The sequence below is a fragment of the Cyrtonyx montezumae genome, unplaced genomic scaffold (assembly GCF_038088225.1).
Source record: "Cyrtonyx montezumae isolate F1298 unplaced genomic scaffold, pur_monq_1.0 scaffold_10, whole genome shotgun sequence".
Lineage (NCBI taxonomy): Eukaryota > Metazoa > Chordata > Aves > Galliformes > Odontophoridae > Cyrtonyx > Cyrtonyx montezumae.
In genome coordinates, this window is record NW_027071826.1 from 6,081,504 (window position 1) to 6,106,580 (window position 25,077).

General features: G+C 38.7%; 1 protein-coding gene across 5 annotated transcripts in view; it reads right to left on the reverse strand.

Moving 5' to 3' along the window:
• PPP2R5E (protein phosphatase 2 regulatory subunit B'epsilon) overlaps nucleotides 1-25,077 on the reverse strand; it is a 67,669-nt gene that overhangs the window by 12,486 nt on the left and 30,106 nt on the right. For all 5 annotated transcript variants that reach the window (XM_065748932.1, XM_065748916.1, XM_065748924.1 and 2 more), the window contains 3 exons: nucleotides 16,970-17,166; nucleotides 6,034-6,135; nucleotides 4,065-4,157 (listed from right to left, as the gene is read on the reverse strand). In XM_065748932.1, coding sequence (XP_065605004.1) covers nucleotides 4,065-4,157; nucleotides 6,034-6,135; nucleotides 16,970-17,166 — 392 coding nt within the window. The remainder of the gene's footprint in view (nucleotides 1-4,064; nucleotides 4,158-6,033; nucleotides 6,136-16,969; nucleotides 17,167-25,077) is intronic.

A 25,077-nucleotide genomic window follows, 5' to 3' on the forward strand; every position in this document is an offset into this window, starting at 1 on the left:
CAGTACATATCTTGAAAAATAAATGAAGGCAGCTTGCCAAAGAGGCCTTAAAATGTTTATGATGCTGGCAGAAAAACACTAGGGGAACAGCAGAAAGCAAAATAATTCTCAATCCACAAATAAATTCTAATTATTTTAAGCAGATACGTACGTGCACATACACTATCTCTGTAAAACTGGTGCACAATTTTAAGAAGGTGAAGAAGTATGAAGAAAATCAGAAAAAGATTATAAGAGATTTTTTTTAAGCTTTCTGGGATTTTGCTTTCTAATATCTGGGTTTACAACTCATGTATGTATGCTTTTTCATCACGATGGACATTTTTCTCTATCTTAACCTTGCAATAAGAATCCACGATGGGAATTTCAGGAGGAAACTATGGGGTTTGTCAGCTGCCCTCTAGAGGTTATCAACACATTGCTTTGTTCAATTAGTCCCACAGTTTAAGAAATATACATTTACCCCATCTTTCCCCAAATAGCAAATTTCACCCAAAGACAGCAAACAGCTGGAAACGCTTATGTTTTTAATATTCTTACTGGATTGTTTTTAGGAGCAAAATATAAATATTTCCAGTTCTTTTATACAGATCCTCTGTGGAAACATTGCTGAAGCCAGACTCGGTCTCTCACTTAAAACAAAAAGATGCTTATTTTGATTTGTCCAATTCGTTATCAGGTTTCAACAATAAAGTCTTATTTTTATGAACAAGCCGTGCGACCTTCTATGATTTACGTAACTACTCTGACACTAAACATACACAGAAAAGGGAAATAAAGCCTCCAAAATAGCAACCTACAGTAACACGGATATGTGTGGAGATATTTCAATAGTGCCTCTTAGCAACCACTGCAAACTATACACAATGAGGATTTAGGAACGAACACGCTGTTAGTGTACAACATTCTATCAAAACATACTGCTGAAAGCCAATAACACATCTATATAAAAAAAAAACCCACCCACATCTGTCTCACTCTTCCCCTGCCAGGGCACTTCTTGCTAAGAAACTCTTCACTGAAGTCCATTCCACATTCAAAAACAAATTACAATAGAGAGAAAGCTGATGATAAAAACTGTCATAACTGTATTGCCAATGTCAAAAAACAAAAGCATGTCTGGTGTTTCAAAAGCCTCAAACTGGTTCCCAGTATAAGTGATCTGTAATCACAGATTCTTAACTCCAGTCACACCAAAAATACAATAAGAAATGCACAGACACCCAAGTTCCTAAAGATCAAACAAGAACACCTATGCACAGGGAAGTATCTCTCTCTGCACGTGTATATGAGGTTCTGCAAAACTTTTGATAGAAATACATTAATTTTTAACTGTGGAAAGCAATATATAAAAATGCATCACTGAACCATATGGTAAGAGCTTCTGCATTCCTAGAATTCTTTCAATCTCATTTTATCATACATTTTCAGATAAGTAGGTTTCAAAATATCACACTTCTCTCAAACTTGGTAGATAAACACTAACGGGATCTTGAAAATCCTTGTTTTAGTCCCATTCCCTGATGCTAGATCTTAATAAGGCTGGATGCCTTGAAAAGCTCCTGACTTTGGAGTTATCCTAATCACTTAAATTTAAGGATAAAAATTGCTCTCTAAGCTAAATTCTTCAGGTATTCCTTATATGAACAATGGACAAGGACAGCAAATCTCTGCTTTTATTGCCTAAGCATCACAAAAAAAGAAAAACAACAAAACTCCAGAGGTGAAAGTAAGGTCATCAGCAATTCTGGGCTTTCCCAGCCATTTCTAGTTGGGCTTTTATTGAAGTTTCAAACCCCAGGAAATTCCCTTTTCCAGCTAAGTGTGGAAATTTGCAAATTTCCATGATTTCAAAAGCCAGCTACAAACTGCATTAAGCATAAAGTTGATTCTGATTTTGTGGTTCTACAGGAATTCACAGGAACACAAAACATGAACAGGCCTACTGGTGAAAGCTGAAGACAAAAGGCAAAAGGAGCACAGACGTGAAGTTTCCTGCCTTATCCCAGAAAATATCATACTTCAGCCATCTCTGTTCAGGCCTCTGGCCAGGAACAAACTTCCTCAGCAGAGGAGACTAACTACTACGGTCTCAAGTAAAGGAGGAGGAAGATGAAATGTGTAAATCATCTGTCACCTCGCTGACTGAGGCCACCTCACCCAGTTAGCAACAACAAGCAAATGTCAAAGACAGCACTTACCATTCCTTGCCAGTGTTGTTTACTTCTGATACTTCTTCCTCTGTGCTTTTAACAGAGCTCAAACTTTATATGGCTTTCTTGTTTACTTCCTCCCCAAGCTCTACAATGCTACTGTTTTTGACACTGCTTTGGGAATAGGCTTGTTAGTGAATATTTGCCCTTGCTGCCAGCTCTCCAACAAAGAATAAAAAATTCTCCTTCCAACAGAAATATTTTATCAGTAATATGATACATTAAAACTGTGGTTTAAGTAGTGTCTCTAGATGGCAGCATATTCAGAATAAGTCTTTCATTTTTCAACAGTTACTGTTTCAGCTTGCTCTTGAGCAAGTCAAATACAAGTGCTGATCCAAAAGTAATGCATCCTATTTTATTATGTTGGTCTATGACTTCAGAGACAGATGTCAGTGGTACAGCAGTAGAGGTCAAACCTTTCCATCAATAACCCATTATATTTTGTTGCCATGTGACAGATGGCAGCACAGGGACAGTCTGACAGAATGGATTCTGACATGAAAGGGCGTATGAAGCAAAGGTGTGTCAGTGAATTCATCTATGTGGAAAAATGACACTCACTGGCATTCAGCAATGCCTGCTGAAGGCTCACAGAAATAGGAGTGTATGTGAGTACAGTGAGGTGGTGGGTGGTGCATTTCAGCAGTGGTGACAGCAATGTGAAAGACAAGCCACATTCCAGACAGCCATACACAACTGTCACACCACACAAGAGCATCTTGAGCAGCTCACCACCACAAATTAGCTGATTACCATCAGGAAACTGTACGGGGGTGAATGTCAGTTTCAATGTGTTGGAAGCAGTGGTGGCAATGTTGGAATACTGCAAAGTTTGCATGAGGTGGGTCCCACAAGTCCTCACACAGGAACAGAAAGAACACACACCATGAGGAAGTTTGTCAGGAACTACAGAACCAGTAGGAGGCTCAAGGTGACTGTTTTCAGGAATTGCACCATTACGAGCGATGTACTGCCACCACTACAAGACTGAGTCAAAAATGCAACCTAAGAAGTGGCAAGATGCGTATTTCCTATTGAAGAAGCTGTTCAAGATGCAGCCCTCAGCAAGTACAGAGAAAATATGAGTGATCTTTCTGGATTTCCTGGAACTCAGACAAACCATGAACTCTGACTGATTACACCAAAGGCTCACACTTCCACAATTAGGCCAGAAAAGAAGACAACCTTTCTCCTGCAATGCCAGGCTCCACAGCAGTTTGAAGACCATGAAGCACGGTATCAGTTTTCACTGGACTGTCCTACCACACCCACCACACAGACAGCTTTGGCAACTTCTGACTTCCACCCATTTGCTCTGATGAAAGACTGCACGGGCAACATTTTCCTAGCAATGATGCTGTCAGAACTGTGAAACAGTGGGTGATCTCCACTGGTGCAAATTTATGCTGGGTTTTTGCTTCCTTGTTTTTTATTTTTAAAAGCACATCATGAGGGCTTTCATTCATTGCTGGTGGAAATGCATAGCTAATTTCAATGACCATGTTGATAAAGTGTTTTGTAGCTGGGAATCTGCCCTCTCAAATGGCATTACTGTGCTCATTTTAGTTGCTGTAGTTTCCCTGGCAACAAAAAAGAGGCATTACTTCTGGAGTAACCTACATATTTTGATTAATGTATTGAAACAGAGGCCAAATCGGGCACTGTAAATGTCTATAGCAACAGAGACCAACATACTTACCATTTGTGTAGTTTGACACCTCCACTGTAAATGCTCACTGAGCATTTTCTGTTGTAATAAATGTTATACTTTCAAATCCTACAAAACAGTTTCAAAGCAACTTTTTTTCAGAAGCAAAGTAAAGCCTTAAAGAAACCATACTGGCTTACCTGCAATACAAATTTCTGATCTATGTACTTTTTGGCAATGCTGGGCTGAAATTCTTGGCTTTCCAAAAATCGTATGAAAAACTCATATACAAGCTGCAAAATGAAAAACAATGCTTTAGTTTATGTCTTTATTATTGTTTATATTTCTAAGTGTTTCATAGATTCATTCCATATAAAATAAAATACTTATTTTTCCATAAAGCAAAAGGATGAGAAAAGGAAAAATATTTTCCTCCTTTAGCAAACTGCCACCTTAACTGTTTCAATTAAATAAATATGACAGTTTTCTAAGTTAGTTTTGCTTATTTAACTCCAGTCAGAGATATCTAATCACCAAGTACAGACACTGCCATCTTGTAATGCTTGTTATCATCTTGTAAAGCTAACTAGGGTAATTGGAAAGCTCATTTAAACTGCCCTCTGAACTGCTTATGTCATATCAAATAAAAAAAATACAATTCTGAAAGAACTGGTGAAACAAATAGGAATATTAAATTAGAAAATGCTCAGAGTTGCTTTCTTTGACAACTTGAAACACAGAAAAAATAGAAAATGGAATTTAATCAGGACTTTCTGACTTACTGAAAAGATTAGCATCAAGGACAGAGAAAAACCTGCTTGCTTTCATTCAATTCCTGTTCTGCCTAAATTATTCAGTGCAATAGCAACAGATCTTTCATTTAATATATAAAAAGAAGTGCAAAAAACACTGGCCAGAAGGAAGTGAAAGAGGCACTGTGATAGCCATTACAAACACCATTATGCTGCAACACTGCTGCTGCTTTATGTCAGCGTTCTCTAAGCTCTTGTAAAAGGCAATAATCAAAAATCAGAACCATGGAAAGGGGCTGAGAAATATTGTGGAAAAAGTGACAGTTTACGTCACTAGCATCAATTCAGCAGGAAACCTATCAACTTCTGACAAATACTTTGGTACCTCACAACAGTCAGTCATCCTCTGGCTAAGAAATCATTTACTTCTTAAATAATGACTTTTAAAAACACAGTGCTAGTGTCAATGAATGTCATGTGCCTCTGCTGCTTGTAATTTCCACGAAGATGTTAGGATTCTTATTTTGTGAAATTTAATATAAATAAGGGATGAAACCTACATTTCAAAAGAGTCTAAATCTAAGAGAACAAGAGAGTGAAAACTGCTCACAGGCAAAGATGTGCATCCAACTGTTAAATAAAATACTCATTTCAAGCTGAGATCAATTGCGCTGCTTTGCTCACAGATCCTAGACTCCACAAACTGTTTCTCTGCCAAACTTCTTCTAAATTTATCTGTAGCATAAGTCATAGTCCTGACTAACAAAGTCAAGATCTGCAGTCACATTTTCTATAGGAAAATGTTTTTTCTATAGGAATTCTATAGGAAAATTATTTTAAAGGAATTTACTGCAATAGCGTTACTTATGTTGTTTTTCTCCAAGATTATGGTTTTTGTTCAAAATACAAAATTGATAGTTGAGATACAGAGGAAGTAATGAGAGCAGTGACCATGCACTTTGCTACAAACACCTGAAAGCAAACTTCAATTCAGGATGAGGAAGAGAGATATAGATACAGATTCTCACTTGTGTTTCTGATCCACAGTAAACTCCTGTGTGCTTTCATGTGAAAGTGAACTATGCTCAGTAAAACAAAACTGCTGGATGTACTATTATTATTGTGTACCAGAGCAATGTGGAAAAAAGAATTAATTAACGAAGGAAAACAGGACTACAAGAGACACCATCAATCCAGTTTTGAAATAAAGTTCTAACAGCTCCCAGACTCATGTAGTACTCTCCTATCTTTGTGGATACTCTGATATAGCCAATGACAACATTAGTAAAGCAGAAATCGAATTCTGGTGTAATACCTCATATGCTAGTTCTCATTCATAGGTTAAAAGAAGATATATTAGAAAATTAGATATATTAAGCAATGGTAAGCATTTATTTTGAAATAAATGGTCAAAAACCTGTAGATGTGGCCACGACGCCTCCAAGGTGGGCTCATCTTCTTCTGGATCAAATTCATTGCTGTCACTAGGTGGGAGAGTTCTGAAGATATTGCAAGATACCTGGAAAGTGAAAGAAAGAATGAGATCTGTTTTTCAAGCAGGTACTAGATTACAGGCCTCTGTACTTCTATGGCTACTCTATGCATCCTCATCAAATAAGCAGTATTTCTATTGCTTACTGTCTGACAAAGCTCTTGAACAATAGGTGGAGGTCAAAGGAACCTACCACTTCACAAACCTACCACCAACCTTGGCACTTTACCTTCTTCAGATCTCTTTGCTTCTTTCTAGTGACATCCCAGCACTGCCCAGTGAGCCATCACTGCTGATTTCCCCACGCTTCAGATGAGCCCACTCTTATTCCCTGTTCTGGTGGCCATTGAAGTCTGCTAGGTCAGCAGCATGGCCATCAGTATGCACTGACAAGGATTTTCGTATACTTCATTTTCCCCTGCATTAATGATATCTGCTGAAGTTCTCATCTGTCAACACTTTCTTTAGTTGCTGTGTTCCTCACACAGTATATGCCTGGTCACTTTGCATCAAGTTCACAACTTGGTACTAAATGCAGGCAACAAATACTATTTGCTTGTCACTCAGCCCGTATTTTATTTCACGGTCGCTTCACTTTGCTTAATCTTATTTAGAGGTACTTTGCTCAGAGTGCTTGGCTTTGTGAGGCTCGTGCTATCAGCAAAGACTGAACCAGAGTATTCTCCCAGGTTAATTACAGTGCTGAATGGAGTGTACTGTTTATTATGCAGCACATCTTATAAACTGTAAACATGCTGCAGGGCCTCTCCTGCACTTTAAAGGTGTTGTAGTGCCTTCCTTGCACTCTGCTACTGTATTTGACCCATCTCTAAGCTGGTTAATCAAACAGCTGGGAAAGGCAGCATATTATCTCCTAATCCTGTCTATACATGACCCCTGCGTAGCAGTTCAGACAAATTAACCTATTTAAGCAACAAAACTAGTACACTCTTCAACACCCTGATTTATTTTTCCAGCCTTCTATAACTGTAAATATTTTATAGTTAGCCTGTAAGGCAAGTCTTCAGTATGTTGGCAGCTTAACATGAGAAGACACATTAAAGCCAAGAGTTTAAATACAATCCAGACACCGATGAAAACAGACTGAGTCAGAGTGAAATTTCAGAACTTGCAAGGCAAACCAAAGAGAACTGGGCACTGTGTAAATAAGATGAAACAACAGAAAACTGTAGGAAAGCACATACAGTACATAGTGGCATGGAACATTCACTGAATACCAGCGGAAAACGAAAGTATTGGCTAGTTGAAGAGTACATATGACAAACCGGCGAGCACAGATAGAAGTGGTCGTATGGCTTTTGTAGTTGGACTTCTTCTGTTTGCCACAAGAGGGAGCATTTCGCTACAGTTACAGCAAAACACCTTGGCAGAACCCTTCAGCGTATGGAAATCTCGTGTTGTCAAGTCGCCAGGCTTTCAACCCTAATAAGACAGCACCTACCAGCCTCCCCTTAAAGGGACTGAACTCTGTTCTCTATGCACACCTGCAAACGATACCTAATTCTCAGCAGGAGATGTTCTCTTTCCTCCTTTTCCCAAGTCCTCCACCTCCCTAAAGCCACCCCTTCTCAACCCCACCTAAAAAGACTTCTGGAAGTCAAGCACATACTTCCGGAATATACACATATAACAATCTGTTCTGCCTCGGGGATTCCTTACCCCATCCTTCTAGCATCCCTGAGGTGGAAGAGCAGGCAGAAGAGGAAAGAGATCAGTAATAACAGGACAGAGATCCTTATCAGAGCACGAGGCAGTAGAAGAAACAGAGCCCGAAGGATTCCCAAGCATAAAGGGGAAAAGGCACCTACTGGTGCCTTCCATCTGAACACCTGGGATTCTGCAATACTTACCAAAGCATTTTTGGTTAATGCTTCCTCAGCATTTGGTCCCAAACAGGGAACTAGCAAAATCAAAAGCAGTCTGCAGATTTTATTCTGCGTTAAACTTCTTTCGAAAGAAGAAAATGAAATACTTCTGCAAATTTCAATTAATGAAATTTGTACAAAAAAATCCAAGAAAACGTAAGTCTTTATCAGATGTTAAGTTTTAAAACAAGAACAAATGCCAAGATATGGCACAAGCAAAACCTGCAAGGAAAAATACGCACTGCCAGAACAACAAACTAATTGAACTCTAATTCCTGTGAGATTTCAATGAAGTTGATCCAAGTTTCACGCAGTTACTGTAGCAGCATGATGGAAGAATGAAGATTTCAGCAACAATGTAAGTGTTAAGTGCCAGGACTGACACTTGAATCTTAAGCTCATAACAAAACCAGAATGACCTCAGCAGTGTGTATTTAAAAATAATAATAATAAAAAAATTAAAGTCACAGAATCACAGAATTGTAGGGGTTGGAAGGGACCTCTAGAGATCATCGAGTGCAACCTCCCTGTCAAAGCAGGCTCTCTATATCAAGGTTTTTTTTGCATAAGAACATAGAACAGAGAATGCAATGTGAGGTAGAATTCTCATATAGCTTGCTCTCTGCAATTTTCTTCTTTTGGCATTGGGAATAAAGATAAGTTATATGGAGCCCAAATGCAGTCATTCTCCTGAGGAAAACAGACAGAACAGGTTATCTTCAAATGATTCCTGGGGTAATCATAATTTTAAAAGATAATGTGTGCCATTACAGTTACATTAATCACCACAACACAGCATGAGAACTCATTTACATGCAGTGTCAATTTACAGCATGCTATCTAGATCAGTAGCCTCTGGGTGGCTAATGTTCACAAACCCCTAAGGGAGAACTGAAGGCAACAAGTTCCTCCATGCATGAACTGCCCAGCTGTTCAAGAGACTGACAGCCATCACACAGCGATGGGAAAACGATACACCAGATCAGGGAATAATAATTTTTCTCACATAGACATAAGGTAGCTATTTAGCATTTGTCCCTGGGCCCAAGCACAGTGCCAAAATACCTCCAGCTCAATCGATGAATCACTTCCCTTCTGACCTCTGCTGGCTCATCCAGCCATAGGATATCCCTGCCAGCCTCTGCACAGCCCTCGACAACTCCTCTTCCACAGCCAACTCAAATGAGTGCTGATCAATGCTGACTACCATCTTCCACCGATTAGGAATGCCTCCAAGCCCCGATGTTTCTGTACAGCAACCTGAACTCTAATATTCTGGAAAGTTCTGCCATGACAGATCTCCTCTATTACACGTTCCACAGTCTTCCAAGAGAGTCCCTTCCAGGATCCTCACCAAACAAACACAGAAGTCAAACAGTCCTTCCCCAGGATGTACAATCTGAATAACCAAGTGCCAGAAATCAACTCAACAAATCACTGAAATCCACTCATCAGCAACAAATCTAAAATCCCCTGGAACATGTTGAAATGCCAAAATGAAAGATGCTATTTCAACTGCAGAAACCTCTAAGCTCAATGTTGGTGTATCAGATGGGCACAACTGTGACAAAATCTTCTCCAGGTAATTACGGTTAAGTGTAAGTTCATTGAAAACAAATGGAGAGATAGACAAGGCAGTTCTGGTACCACCACAAGGAATGAACAGTAAGGTCTGAACAGGTCAGAGAATAATAACTGGCAATCCAGAACAAGGAAACTTTGAATACACAATTAATTGGAAGTAACAGGCTTCAAGAAAGTTCTGATTTATATTTATATTTGAAGTAACTTTTAGAAAATAAAGTACTAAGTTGCTTAAGTCTGAAGTCAGGAGAAAACGTTTGAGAAGTCCTCTCTCCATCCCTCACTACAGCATCATAAAACACACTGTAACTGACGTTACAGAAACACATCATAAATTCTATTCCAGCTCAGTGCTCATATGCCATGCTGTCTGAAACAAAGATTTGATCAGTAATATTTTTCCTGAATGGAGCCCTAAATGAAAAGAAACATACATGCAAGGAAGTGTAATACACTAATTATACAAAAACAGTACCAGTGAAGTGCTTTACCTGTGCTTCTATTACCAGTATGTGGTAGCATCCATCTAAACGCAACGCATATAAGAAATTGAAATTGGCTATCTATGCACACACCATGTTTAAATAAGTTCCACGTACAAACAATGCGTGCTAACAACAAAATGCAATCAGGCCATATATGAAGCTATTTTAACTAGGAGTCACCAATGGCTCATAGTACAGTGATGCTTATCCTTCTGAAATATATCTGCATATGTGGTTGTTTTCTTTTTTGTAATTGTTCATGGGTTTCCAGTCACTCATCTGTAGTCTTTCTATTTATGCCACTAAACTGTTTCCAGAAGTTTCAGGTGTACCTTACAGAAAGAAAAATCCAGTCTTAAAACATTATTAACCACTCTCCCAGCACTCACAACGCTGAGTTCTGCTACTGAACTGACCAGGGTAGTGCTGTTTCTGGTTCTAAGGCTGAAATAGCCTGGTTCCCATTGGATCTTGTTAAACCATCAGATCACCTCAGTCTCTCCCTCTAAATATATCTGCATATGCAGTATGCATCTATGAGTGTACATTCATACATATAAATATATGACACCTCTCAAAGTCTTTGCTGCTAAATGGAAACACAAAGCTACTGAGCCCAGGCAGATGTTGGTTTGTTCTGCATCCTGTGATTGTTTTTCCCACCTTCCTTTAAGCTCCCATCTTTATTTTCTTAACACCTTCAAATATGTACAGCAAATGTGCTACATGTGCATAAAAAGCCAGACCACTTCCCTATTATTCCCCGTTTTTGAATACTGCAGTGTATCAGAAACTTCTATTAACACAGTCAAGATACTCACCCACAATTGTTAAGCCCCTTCTGCATCACCACTTGCCAGTCATTCTGAGTTGAATACTATACGTCTTCTTTTTGACCAGCAGCATTACTTTTGACTGGGCAATGTAAAAATGAACTATAATGGATTGCAAATGCAGTCATCAATCCAGACCATATGGAAAAGGCGTGGAGAGCAGTCTTACTCATCTTCTCTTCTAAAAATTCTACCAATAACCTGCTGAAATCTAGCACTAAATCTTGGTCGCTTACCATCACCCACTTCGGTAGTGGCAGCTTCCACCCATATAGATGTGCAAGGAGTGTAATTGAGATCCCTAGGCTACGTCTATGTGAACCAATAGGAAGTGCAATTGGAGTAGGCTGATATACCTAAATACAAAATACCTGCTGCACAGGAGGTGAATACATACACTACATATGTTTGGAAAGAGTGCTTACTTCCTAGCCATCTCCTGTACTGATGCCCAATAAGAAGTCGAGAGCAATAGGCACACCTCTGGAATACACATCTGACCCCAAATGAATCAAATTCACAAACTCTCAAGCTTCTCTATGACAAGCATCAAAGTACACTGCGAACAAATGGGAGATGCACTTCAAAAGCACCCTCAGGATCCCAGCTGCCAGTGCTAGCACAGTCATGGCCCTGGGGAACGCTTGCAGGCACACCTCCTCCCTGCTGGAAATCAGAGCTCTGAAATGCCACACTAGATGCAAACCACATGGGATACCCTGCTAGCAACAACCTCATTCATTGCTATCTCCTTGTAAATACATTCTGAGATGATCCAGTGAAACAGGCTTTTGTGTCATGCACAGTCACCTGACTCTATACCATCATAATATGACAGCAATAATTCAATTATTTTTGACAAATTAAAGCAGAAAGAGCCCCTCATCTCTTCAGCAGGCATCTGATGAAGCAAAAGCCTGCCAATATGCTTGAACTCTAGACAGCATTACAAAACTCTTACTGTCTCAGACTCCTATCTGAAGAGCAAAACAAGATATTCAAAATCTAAGAAAACAATCTCCCAGAAGATTCATGCTGGGCTGATCTGCAGATGCAGTGCTAGGAAGATGACAGAGCCAAAATGTGGGGGTGAGAGCGTATATTCCTCTTAAAACAAAACAAAACAAACAAAAAAAAGCTGCAGTTGACACAAGCACTTCTCAAAACAGTTTATTTTTTTTTTTTTGCTTTAGACTGAGTCACTGTACTATTATGCAGACAACATCTGACGAATGAGAGGCCTATGGAACCAACAGGAGGAATAATGGATAAAGCTAAATGTAATTACATACTGTCGAGAAAAATTATTAGGGACAACTGCTGCAAGAGAAGCTGCCTCCAACTGTTAAAGGAGCACAGAACATCGAAGCCTCTTCCTTTACTAAGTATTGTGGGTTTTGTACAAACAAGGTGTATAAAGAATATTAAGTAGTATTGATATATCTCACACTAGAGAGCAGAGATCTTACAATATGAAACGATTTTTTTCTATTTCTGTTAATTTCAATAGCATGTTTGTTCCACCACAGTTGCATCCATGTGCCATTTCTCACTCCAAGTTCATTCTGGGGAAGTCAAAGAACACTGCATCTTTCTTTCAGTATTTGGGATGCATTCAAATCGATCTTTTTAACAATGCCTGATTCAAGTTGAAGTAAAGATCAACTCCTACTATTTTACACTGTTCCTGATGTTATATAAAACTCATTTTAGACAAGAGGCATTATTTATCAATCCCCAGAAGAGTAATTGTTTATATTTATTTCTCTTAAACTCAAAATGACATTCAGCATTACGTTTTTAAATCTAGTATCTAAACCAACAGGAACAAAAAGAGGTTTTGCTGGATCAAGAAGCTAAGAGTGAATATAGGTAGTTTTGCATTTAAAAAAAAAACGTAGAGTATAAGAAATTAGAGTCATCTCTGCACAAAAAAGAAAGAAGACCAAAATGATATTCCATTATACAAGGTACATCTCAAAAAAGTTTCATTATGCACCTCTTATGGGCTGGCAAGCATCCATGGATGTTATATAAACATTACAGTAAATGTTTGGGGTTGAGTTTACAGTTGCTGGAGAAGCAAGTAGGAGAGTTTAAGTGTTGCTCATCCACAAGAAGACTTATCCAGGTTTCTCAGCTTAAGAGCTTGTCAAATTCCCTGTTCATTTCATTTTTCAAGTGAAACTAATGAGTATCGTCAATCTAAGTCTTAATCCCCAGAAAACACAAAAAACTGCACCACACAACACCCTGCAGGATACCATGTAGACAATAAGCACGTTTTTCATTCAACTACCATTGCCTGTCCTACCAGCAAAATCAGCTGCATTAGTTTAAGTCTCCACATTTTGCTCAGACGGGCACAAATTTTAGATTAAGAGCCCAATTATTGGCTCATAAAGTCGCATTACTGGCACTTCCCTTCTCAGCTGAGTGTGTTTTAACTGGCAAGGATCTTTTTTCCAGAGACTAGCCTAATTCTGAAGAATGTCATGTACCCTTCTGCACAGGGCATCAAAACCACAGGGGAAGTGCACTGAGTAGCATTCATATGAATGCACCTGTCCAGCTGGTACCATTAACACAGATCCTAACCACACTTTCCATTAAGTGATATTGATGACAGTGACAAGGCCACTCTAAACTTGCTTTGGTGGCCATTAGTAAACCGTACTTTTTTTCAAAATAACAAATTCAGCACTTCTGAATGTATGGAGCAAAAGTAAGTGGTTTAAAGAAAGAAAGAAACAAAGACTACCAAATACATAAATGTTTTATCTCGTGATTCTGTATATACCTCAATGTGAAATCATGCAATAGTACAATTAGGACTTAATGTTTTAATGAATGAATTTAGGATGACTAGCTTTAAAAATGCCCAACTACTCTTATACTGGCTATCCCAAATGATCATTTAAGAAATCCTTTTATCATCACACTGTTGCATGTTAAATGTAATTAAAAATCTTGAAGTTTTTGCTTGATTTGATAGGCAATTTCTTCTATCCTACTATCTGTAAACTTGAACTTATTCGGTCACAGAATAGAGACCACTAATATACACGTAGTTAATCAACCTTTAAGAAAAGACTGCCACATTGATATCAATTCTTCAGGCACTTTAGTTAATTACAGTAAGAAGGCAGTTGAGTCATTAATCCTTGTTCATAAAAATCAGTAACTTTAAAAATCAGCTTCAGACTACTGCACTTTTTTTTGCTTCTCTTAAATGTTAGTACAACTTGCAAATCAGCTTCTTGTTTTATCCCCTACATTTAGAACACTTCTCACCTCCAAATTTCAGTAGCCCAAAAAGCCAAGCAGGAAATGTTACTCCCTGCATTCATATGTCACTACCTAGAATCTGAGTACGGAGCACAACAGGGAATAGATCTTCCAAAGGGAAAAAGAACATTTGTGCTCTATTCTGCTGTGTTTTAAGCTGTCGACCTTTCAGTCAAAACACTTCCATGACAGCTGTGGCAGGCAGTCAATTTGGAAAGGACACAGAACTGCTCTTTTCTTCACTATCGTGACAGGTCAGAGCTTGTCAACTTGACAGGGCATTTGCGAACACAGTTGGAGACCTCAATGAAAATTCTCAGGAACAGATAATAGTGGCAGTTGCACAGCGAGCTCATGAAGTCAACTGTGTACAGTTTAGTCTGTCTCGGTACAGCAGATAAAAACACTTCATGCTTGAAACAAGAACATGCATTTATCACAAAGAGTAAGTCACACCAAACGTCATGCCACAGCACCAAGTGACTTGCTGCCCCTAATACAGACTAATGCTCCCCTGCTCACCAAGGGCCTGAAGAAATAGCAAGGAGTTGGATCAGGGGAGGGTCAGGTGTGGGTTAGGGACAGGCTCTGCCCCACAGGGCGGTGGGCATGGAACAGGCTGCACAGGGCAGCGGGCACAGCCTTGAGTGCCCGAGCTCAGGGAGCACTGGGACACTGCACTCAGACACTGGGTTTGGGTAGCTCTGTGTGGACTCAGGAGCTGGACTCGATCCTTGTGGGTCGCTTCCAGCTCAGCATATTCTATGATTCTAATTTCCTCCAGAAATTATTTAGTTTTTTAAAAAAATAACCTTTTTTATTTGTAAGAATCTCGGCTTGAGCCACTGACTGGACAGATAGGGGATTTGAGAACACATGCAGTCTTTCCCCTTCTCCCTTCTTAAAATTCCCATTGTTCAGGTTAAAATGTAGCTTAAGTTCAGCATTAGACCCCAAATACAAGGCAGAAAAAAGAAAGATGAGAAAGCACAACAAAATGAAAGGAATACTAGAGAAAAGAAAATAGCTTTCCATCAAAAATGAGACGGGATGAAATTCCTGGAGCTCCATTAGCAAAAACATCTGTGAAATCTACTGGAAAAATTTACACTTTATCTTCACTTCCAGGGACTGCTCTGTATCATATTTACTGACTATACTGAAGTAAATTATTTAAAACCGTGCTTCTCAAACTATTTGGGCAATGCATCATTTCCTTAAGATAAGAACAGTTTAGTGAATCAACATAAATGACTGCAGGGATTGTACAAAGTGCAAGCAAAAGGGTTCTGCGCCTCGTTACAGCTCACGTACAGATTGCTTCATAGGTTATGATTTATTATTCAAAACTGAACTTTGTGAGCAGTTACAGATCAAACACCTCTAACTTGTTGCTACAGTAAAAAAAAATGTACACAAAGTGAATGAGAAAATAAAACCTCAGTAACAGAAACACTAAAACAAATACTAAACTGACATAGAAAGTGAGATTGAAGGTGTCATCTGTGAACAGAAGTACCCAAATTTAATGAAGCTATCTGGGCATCAGTGTCCTGTCTATACAAATCGTCTGATAACATCCATTCATTTCAAGGGGTACAAGGAAGAATAAAATAACGTCTGCAAACCATTTAGATGCTGCAAATTCAGTATAAGCAGAAGAACTCAGCAGAGAACTAGTAATTCAGACTAGTATTTGCATTAGACCACATGCTGAACACATAACACAGCAGAGTGACAAGCGGCTCATTGAGAAAAATTTTCCAGTAGAGGAGGAGAAAAGGGAGGGCAAGGGAAAAGGGGGAGAATCTGATCATGTTACTACAGACTCTCTGAAAATGCATTCAGACTACAGAGCCACACAAAGATTTTTCCATACATCTTAATTCTGTTTTTGCTTTTTTTAATTCACTATTAAGTGCATAATGAGTCTGTCATAATTTTCAGCTACTTTTAAGTATTACAAACAAGCGATACAGCACATAACTGTGCTCCAGGAAAGCAGTAAGGAGCACACATAATGCTAATTAAAATCTATTCATGTTTCAGCATCACCAAATTCACCCTTAACTAATTGTCTTTTCATTTTGATAGCAGGCTGAAAGAGTTCCATATGGTAGAACAGAATACGTTTAAACGTGCTGACTGATTTTGCCAATTACAAAGGATGTTCTTCACCGTATAGCATCTGATATTGTTACCATTTTTAGATTGAAAATACTACTACTGGACAATTTATATGCATATGTAAGGTATGGCTTCAACTGTTGAGTAATCTTGCTTACAAACAACAACTACCATGACTCCACATAATATAATCACAGAATTTTCACACTGTTTCCATACAGCATTTTTACCATTTCTTCTTTAAAAATAGGTTGAAGTGTGCACGAGTAATTATCTCAGAGCTTCAGTACCAATTCAAATGCTTGGATAAAGTTCAAAGAAAGAAAAAAACTTGTAGAAATTAATCCATTATTTATACTGGGGAGGGAAGGGTATGGGGGAAAGAGATGGACTCTGATATTATGTCTGCTGGGTCTTTTGATTAGGAAACTTTCATACGTTTCTGACTCTATAATAGTCATCATCTTCTTGATTTTAATTAAGCACATATAAAAATTAATAACTTTGTCTTTGGAGAACTATCCCCAAGTGATGTCAAGTAGAAAATAAAAACCAAAGGCCTCATTTAATCCACCTACTCCAGGGTTCAATTTCGCCCACAATGTACAACTGGAATTGCAAGTGGATTTAAAGAGACCACGAGAAAGAAGAAACTCACCATTCTAACTACTTCAGGGTAAGTCTGCTCTGTCAAACAGCCTCTGCTTATTGTAATGTAGTCGACCAGTTCATTAAGAGTGGAGCGCTTGTATTCTTTCATTTTAAGGTCTGAAAGCGTGTCCATGAAGTCAAAAATGACACAGCACTGTTGAAGTTTCTTTAGGAACAGTTCAGGCTGCTCTGAAGATGGAACGTCTGTGAAACAAGAAAGGAAATCTTTGTGAGTCTGGCATCTTTTTACACAAAACGGGACTTATTTTTGAAGATCAATTCCAAAGAAAAGCAGCATTCAAACAGTTGTCATAAAACAGAGCTCAGATTACCAAATGGACCCCTTATAGGAGCACTGTTATTACTGTTACTGAACGATTTGTTGTAGTAAGTTATCTGCTATTAAGAGAAGAAGGTTCACAAAAGAAGTACAGGCTTAAGTGGAAAATACAAATGCAAAAGCATTCAAGGCTTAATTTTATAGTACACCACTACTTTCATTGCATCTGACATGTGCCATTGTTAACTTGCACACCAAAAGATGATGAAAGAACTGTCACATTGATCAAGCTGGAGTCATTTTATACTTCCAAAAACACTGGGTCACTTGTAAGTCTATATGTATAGGTATGAATATGCATGTGAATATACAGAAAATTTCAGAATTCAATCATTACCTTCACATCAACATAGCAAAATCAACTGCAATTTTACTGAAACAGTGAGGATACGCTGCTCCACTACAAACACATAATATGAATTATCACACAAAGTAGTCACATGTACTTGCCCCAAAAAGAAAGTAGATTGTATTATTTTTTCCTATATCAACTTCTTAGTGGCTTGTTAAGTTTAACAAGTGTGTCAAAAGAGTGCACAGAAAGCCTAGTTTATCCAGTGTCCACGTACATGAGGCTAAGAACAGCAGAAGAGCTGCATGAATGAAATACCTATTTTTATTCTGAAAGATGCCTTCAAATGAGAGAACACTTCCTTTTTTTCTTTTTTTTATTTATTAGGCACAAATGGGTCTGTTAGGAAATGGCCTTCTCAGCAATAATCCAATATGCAAATGGAAAACTTTGCTAATTTCAACTAGAAAAAATTAAATAGTAGAGAACTGATATTTATTTCTTAAATCTTGGACATTCCAGTATATAAGCTAACCTTAGATGGAAATTCTTATCCTTAATACACGATTGAGTACACCATGCCAAGGAATACTTGGTAAACACCAGATTCTGTAAACAGTTTTACAGCAGTTTTAAGGAGTAGCTTTAATGAATTTGTTTAAATTAAAAACACATGCTCAACAGTACTAGCATCAAATCAGAAGATCTACTGAGCATTACAAGGCCGCAGCACTTCACATCAACTCCTCACCTTGCTTAATCACTGAAAAGAAAAAAGAATAAATTTGGATGGTGATACAAATATGCTACACACTTTATGATCTGATATCAAAAAGCACAGTGTGTTTACTGACCTTGTTACACGGACAGCAGTGTCACTGTGGCAGGATTAAACAACTATTAAACCCTACCCCACAAATCAACCAAGATCCTGACAAAGTTTAATGGACAAACCAGGTCGTATGCACCAATCTCCTATTTCTAAGATCTGGGTAAACTCTGCAAAAGTTGCATCCAAAGCAAATTAAATGGGAAAACGTGGTATAGTTTAATACCACACTTCATATCTCATACCATATGGGACTGTGGGATGAACCACAGGTTTTACTCATCTGTGGAACAGAAGATGAAAGAAATACGGTCCTGCAGAACCTTCAACAGGAAGAGCAGTGCAGGAGAATAAATCCATTTGGAGACTTCAAGAAGTCTTAAGGTAACAAAACCAGGCCGCTCTGAAGTCATTGCACTGACCAGGTGCCACACATGCTCAAACAATGCCTCACAGCAGACTGCACTGAAATCTATGTTATAGAACCAGAGAAAGGCATCAACCCTTGGTCATAACAAAAGAGACCACTTTTGCCAGCATCCTTCCCAAGGCAGGAGCCAGTCTGAAGTCTGTGAGGAGACGAGGGGCTTGAGGAAGCTAAGCATTTGTGATCAAATGCGTTACTGTTCTCCAATGATACAAAAGACGAAAATGGGCTTCAGAATTCACTGTTACTAGCAATCAATTAATTGATCAGCAAATTCTTCCCAGAGACAAACAGTAAACACAAACCAGAAGAAAAAAAAAAAAGAGAAAATGCTCTTGAGCAGTAACCAACTGCACTTATTCCATTCTAACTTGCCCTCTTCTTCACACAAATCCAGTACATAACTTTACAACATGTAAATGGTATCAATAAAATCTATGATGTTACATAAACATAATGGGTTTTTGTTTGCATTGCATGCAGTTACTCCAGCTGACAAGGATATTCCAGTCAATGGCAAATACAGGCTGAAAACAAACCAGAATCCATTATGGTTTTCAATCCAGCGTCAGTTATAACCAGACTCCAATGACTCAGATCTACATTAATTTTAATACAGTGTCAGCATTAAATTTAAATATATATATTAAAGCAATAAAACATCTAACTAAAGGTTACTTTTTTTTCTGCTAAGTATCTGGAGGTGTGGGAAAGAAAGGAAAAACAAAATTAAGTTCATCTCAAGAAAAGCTCTTGTAGAATGCTACACAAATACCATGCCAGCCTTACTGTGTCAGCAACCACACAAAGTGTATGGGCAAGCTCGTCAAAACAAAAGAAAAACCCCAAACTTGTTCTGGTCATGGCTACTTTTCTTTATGGAACAAACTGGCATTCACAGTGCAAAATACAACTGCGAGAAATATCATGCTTCGGTAATAGGTAACATCCAGTGCCTAGGTTTTTCTACTTGGAAGCAGGAAATCTCTGAGCAGAAATCAGTAACACCAGTTTGCAAGCCTACCTCTTTGCCTACATCATCAGTTGGTTTGGGCTCTTTCTGTTTTAGAAGAGTTTTTTGGTGTTTTCCCTAATCTCTTAATGCCTCTCTGACAGATGTACCTAAGATCACTACCACCCTCACACCCACTGGTCCTCTGGTATGGGAGCTGTTCAGCCCCACAGCAGAGCTCAGCTCCTTAATACAACAACCTGAGTCGTGCAGTTCATTACTGATGTTCACAGCTAGCTGATATAAAACAGCAAACCTCCTTCTTAGTTCTCAGCAGACAGACATAGAGAGGTTTCAATGCATTTTGCAACAATTTACTCTTGCGCTGGCAAGCAGCACTCATACTGAAATTTAGCAAACTTCAACATTACCCTGTAACCAATTTTAAATGAAATGGAAAGTTGAGCAACTTTAGTAATAAATCGGTGTAAAGATCTACAGTACTTTTACATATAAAATAAGATCAAAATTACACTACTGAGTGGTACGTATGATTTACATTCAGTGCACAGGAGAGCATGCATTTATTAAAAACAAAATTCAACGGCAGATAAATTTGTCTGATGTCTGCAAGAACTGACCTCATTTTCAGGGGAAAGAAAACACACCTCTTTCCTAGAACTTCATTTTCATGCTGAATCACAGAATTGTAGGGTTGGAAGGGACCTCTAGAGATCATCTAGTCCAACCCCCTGCCAAAGCAGCTCCCTAGACCAGGTTGCACAGGTAGACGTCCAGGTGGGTCCTGAACATCTCCAGAGAATAACTCTCACTCCCAGTGGATTACTGGTGGTAAATTATAGCTTCGGTCACCATGAAGTTTCTGTTCTACAACGAGTACACTTTCTCATTTTCGTTCAAAGAAAACTTGCAAAGCTGAACTTAGAAGCCCTCTGATCTCCTCTGAAGAGATCGTTTCAAGAGCAGGTCCAGCAAAATCAAGCCCAAACCCCTAGCTAACAAAAGGCCCTGTCATACACACACCTGGCATACAGTGACCACATTTCTGTACACCATCTTTCACAGTGGAATCCTGGTCTTAAAGATGCCAAGTAGTACAAATGTTTTCCTTCTTACACACTCTTCTTAAGAAAAGTAATCACTCTGCTGATTACATTCATTTAATTTTCATGACTGGCTGTCAATATTATGAATGCTTTGTGAAGTCAGTAATAATTCATTTATAATAGGGTTTTTTTTTATAAAGCTGTTTCCCCAGTCTGTTCTCTATACTTAATAATCACACAGCAACTGGGTACTGTGCTCCAAATACAGAAAGTCTAACCAGTACCAACATCATGCACGCTGCAATAAATGCAGTGCAACAAGCTCAAGGCAACTTTCACGAGTGAAGACACAGGAGAAAAGCACAACACTAACATACTGCTTCCAGCACAGGCAGAACACACAACCAGAAGTGTAACACGGAATACACCCCATCACATTGCTTTATAATTGCTGCCTCTTATCATCAATAGCAAAATTGAGATTTATTCCCCTGACCATAATGTTCTCCCTGATCAAAGTGAACAAGTTCTCACTAGGTGGGAATCTCCTCAGGTTTTCACAAAGTTTGGATACTGTGAATCTTTCTGTTACTTGCTGATGGTCTCTGACCATCCCTCTGAGGTTTCAGCACTCATCATTTACTGGGACAAGCAGTCTGAAAGCAGTCCACAGCTATGGTAGGACTAGTCAAAATGATGCCGTTAAGCTAAGCTCTGTCAGCAAGTGATCAGCACGTGTTCCTCCCACCACTCACTACGCCAGCAGTGGTTGTGCTGTGGATATCCTTCAACTCAGAATCAGACCACCACTATAAGCTCAGTTGTCAAAGCTTCTGACAAAGCGGAGTCAAATACTACCATATATGTGCAGCAAAAGGATGGCATTGATGTACACGAGCATGATGATGTGCCACTCAAAAGCGAGCAGAGTGCTTACAAAGTGCTCTAGGTATTGCAAGTTCAGGTTCACCTATGCATCACTAAATTAACATGATGAAACCATTGTGAAGCAGAGTTATATGCAACACTTCAGATAATTATATGTAATCGAGGAAATATTTGGTGGACAGAATTCAGAACACATGAGCACCTAATGGAAAACAACCTTATCAGGATATTCAGGTACACCAATTGCTGTTCTAGGTCCCACAGAAATAGTGACTCAAAAGATATTCAGCATGTAATAGCTCTCACACTGTTACTAGTAATCACCATGCAGCAGGAAACACATCTCTTCATAATCAAGTCGCAATGCCTTCTTCCTTAAGTAAGCTGACAACATATTTCAACACCTTCTCATTAGTTCAGCAATGAATGGGAAGTTTGGACTAGCAGAGTAATCCAAGACAGTCAGAGTATGCCCACAACTACATTTGAGCCAAAACCAATCCTGGTCAAAGAAGATAGCTGAGAACGTACAGAAAAGGATTCAAGTGACACAAATTCTAGAGAAAAAAAAATGATGCTAGAAGTCTACAAAAGAAATTTCTAAAGAGATAGAAGAACAGTAAATGAAGAGAAAGAGAGGGAGAGAGAAGCCAAAGGCAGGAGAGCAAGAACAAAGAACTGAAAGGCCAAGAGAGAAAAGAAATGAGGAAGCATATGAGCTAAAGCCTTGGAAAAGACAGAGAGAAGAGGTTGTGCAGGGAACAGGTAATGCAACTAATGGAGAGGAATATTTCAAAAGGAAAGCAGGAGCTCTGAGTGTTTAAGCAAAACACAATGAATGAATTAGTGGTTAGGGGCTGGATGTGATTAAGCAACTACATACCTCCAGGTTGCTGATACTGTGTGACATCTTTAATAATCTCATTACACTATTTGCATTAAGTTCACCTCGACATGAAACGAGTGCTTGTTTTTAAGCACCAAGCTGAGCGTGGGTTCTGTGGACTGCTTTCCGTCTCTCCCCATTTTTAATGGGATTTCAAAACCAACGATTTTATTTATTTATTTTTAATGCAGGTGAAAAGGGCTGGCAAAAACACACGTCCTTTCCATTTCCTATATTGAATATGTGTCATAAAATCCCTAAATAAGACAAAAAATTTTGCTGAAACACCAAGAATTACTGAGGCCAATTTTCCTGAGCTGACTCAAGTTTCTTTGACACTGGCTCAGAAAGTTCATGCTAGTTGTGTTAAGCAAATTATTACTGAACTGCACTTTCAAAGCAGAAGCTAACCTTCATTTAAGGAGTTAAAGTTGCTGGGTCTGCTAACTATTAGCAGAGTGAGGATCTCTCCACGGCTGTCCTGCCATGCGACAGTATCAAACTGAGGTACTAAACTGTCAGGACAGGTTGGCCACACACCTGCCTTGATCTCCACAACTACGTAAGGCAGACATTGCTGCTTCACTTCACATTCTTCTGCAAAGGAAATGAAAAAAGAAAAAGATGGGATGGGTTTTAAAATATTCTTAAAAACAAATAAAAACCATACGCTCTTTGATTTCTACTTTCTACATTTATGTAAAAATTAGTGCATGTCTACCTACATTTTTTGTACATCTACCTACATGCATTTTAGGCACCAGTCTGTTAATTCGCCAGGTGTGCTCCTCCAGCTGCCACTCAGAGAGCTGCAGTTTGAACTAAGCAGAGCAGCACACCTCTGTTCAAATACATGGAGTTTAAACTCAATGTTTAAACAGCAGAAGCCACAGGTACAGCAAGTACAAAATAAGCTGAACTTAGCAACAAAATGCTGTCTAATTACTCAGCTCCTCTACCCTCAATGGTATAACAAATAGCTGAGACAGGAGCAGAGTGTACACAAACACAAAACTCATTTTCAAAGTGATTTCTCAAATTACAGTGGCAGTGCAAAGCTACACAACAGTAACCGCACGCTCCACTGTGTCAGCCTGCTCCTGCTGTATTCTTTTCCTTCAAAATCAGTGAAGAGTCCTTCAGGCTGTTTCCAGGTGTTTACTTTCAACTGCCCAACTCTTCCTTAGGACCACTGACATCCTCCACCCCTTCCTGGAGTTTTTAGCAGAGCACTGATACTCCAAAGGGCAACGCAGGCCCAAGCCTTGGCTAATGGTCCCCATTTTGCCATGCTGTTACTGCCTTGCTCTCACCTAGCACTGCTGATTTTAGGGAAAGTGATGGTCAGTGCTGCAGCTGCATCTTTCTAGGGGTTTTGTTTTGCAACTTTCATCAATGGTAAACATCAGAAAACAGCATGACTAGAATTTTGTAACCAACGGCTCGAGATCTCTGGGATCCTTAGACAGTAAAAAAAAAAAAAATAGAAAAAGGAAAACTTTAAAAAACTGTTTATATAAGTTCAAGGCTATTTAGGAACACCTGTGCAAAAAAAAAAAAACCACGACTGCCTGCTGCTGACCTAAGACAGAAGAATCCTTAAGAGGATTATTATCTTCTTTTGATAAGATTCTTATCAGATCACAATTTTTTTTTTCTACATGACACGAGAAGCTTTTGCTTTGTAATATACTGAATATAACAAGTCACAACAATCCTCACTTCCGTTCTAACTGTGGTTGCAAGACAACCTGGAATTTGCATGGGAATTCATTTGGTACGTTAAGTACATATTGCAGTCACGATAAAGCTACATAGATGAACATGCTATTCCATTTTACGTGTCTTTTAAGAGTGCCAAAGTTATACCTGGCTTCTTAATTGCTCTGAAACTGCTCTGGACTCAAATAAAAACATGCAATACTCACTTGGCTCCAGTCATAGAGTTTCTAAATAAAATTTGTTCAGAAACATCTCAATGCTTTAAAAACAAACAAAACATTGAACCAAGAGCAGAGGAAACTCAAAAAATAACTTCCCTCCAAATGGACTGCTGGATACTGAGCCAATAAATCATACCTGAAGTCACAGTACTTCATTCTCCAGTGAAAAAAGTAATTAAGTGGGAGCTATCCTCAACATTCAACCAACTGTGAAAGAACCCAAGCTTCTATTTTAAATTGTTCACATTTATTAAGTTTTAATTAATATACATACATACAAATATATACTTACTCTTTCAGAAGAGTTCAGTTGTACCCTGAAAACAACATTTCCATCCTCTTCTCATTTGGCAGTATCAATTTAGCCAAAAGTATATTCTATTTAGCACTAATTTAGCAAAAGTCTCACAGTATTTTCCAGTAATGTGCTGTGCCATCACACACTGCCCATCATGTGTTTGCATTCTCATTCTCTCCGTAGAGGGAGCAGT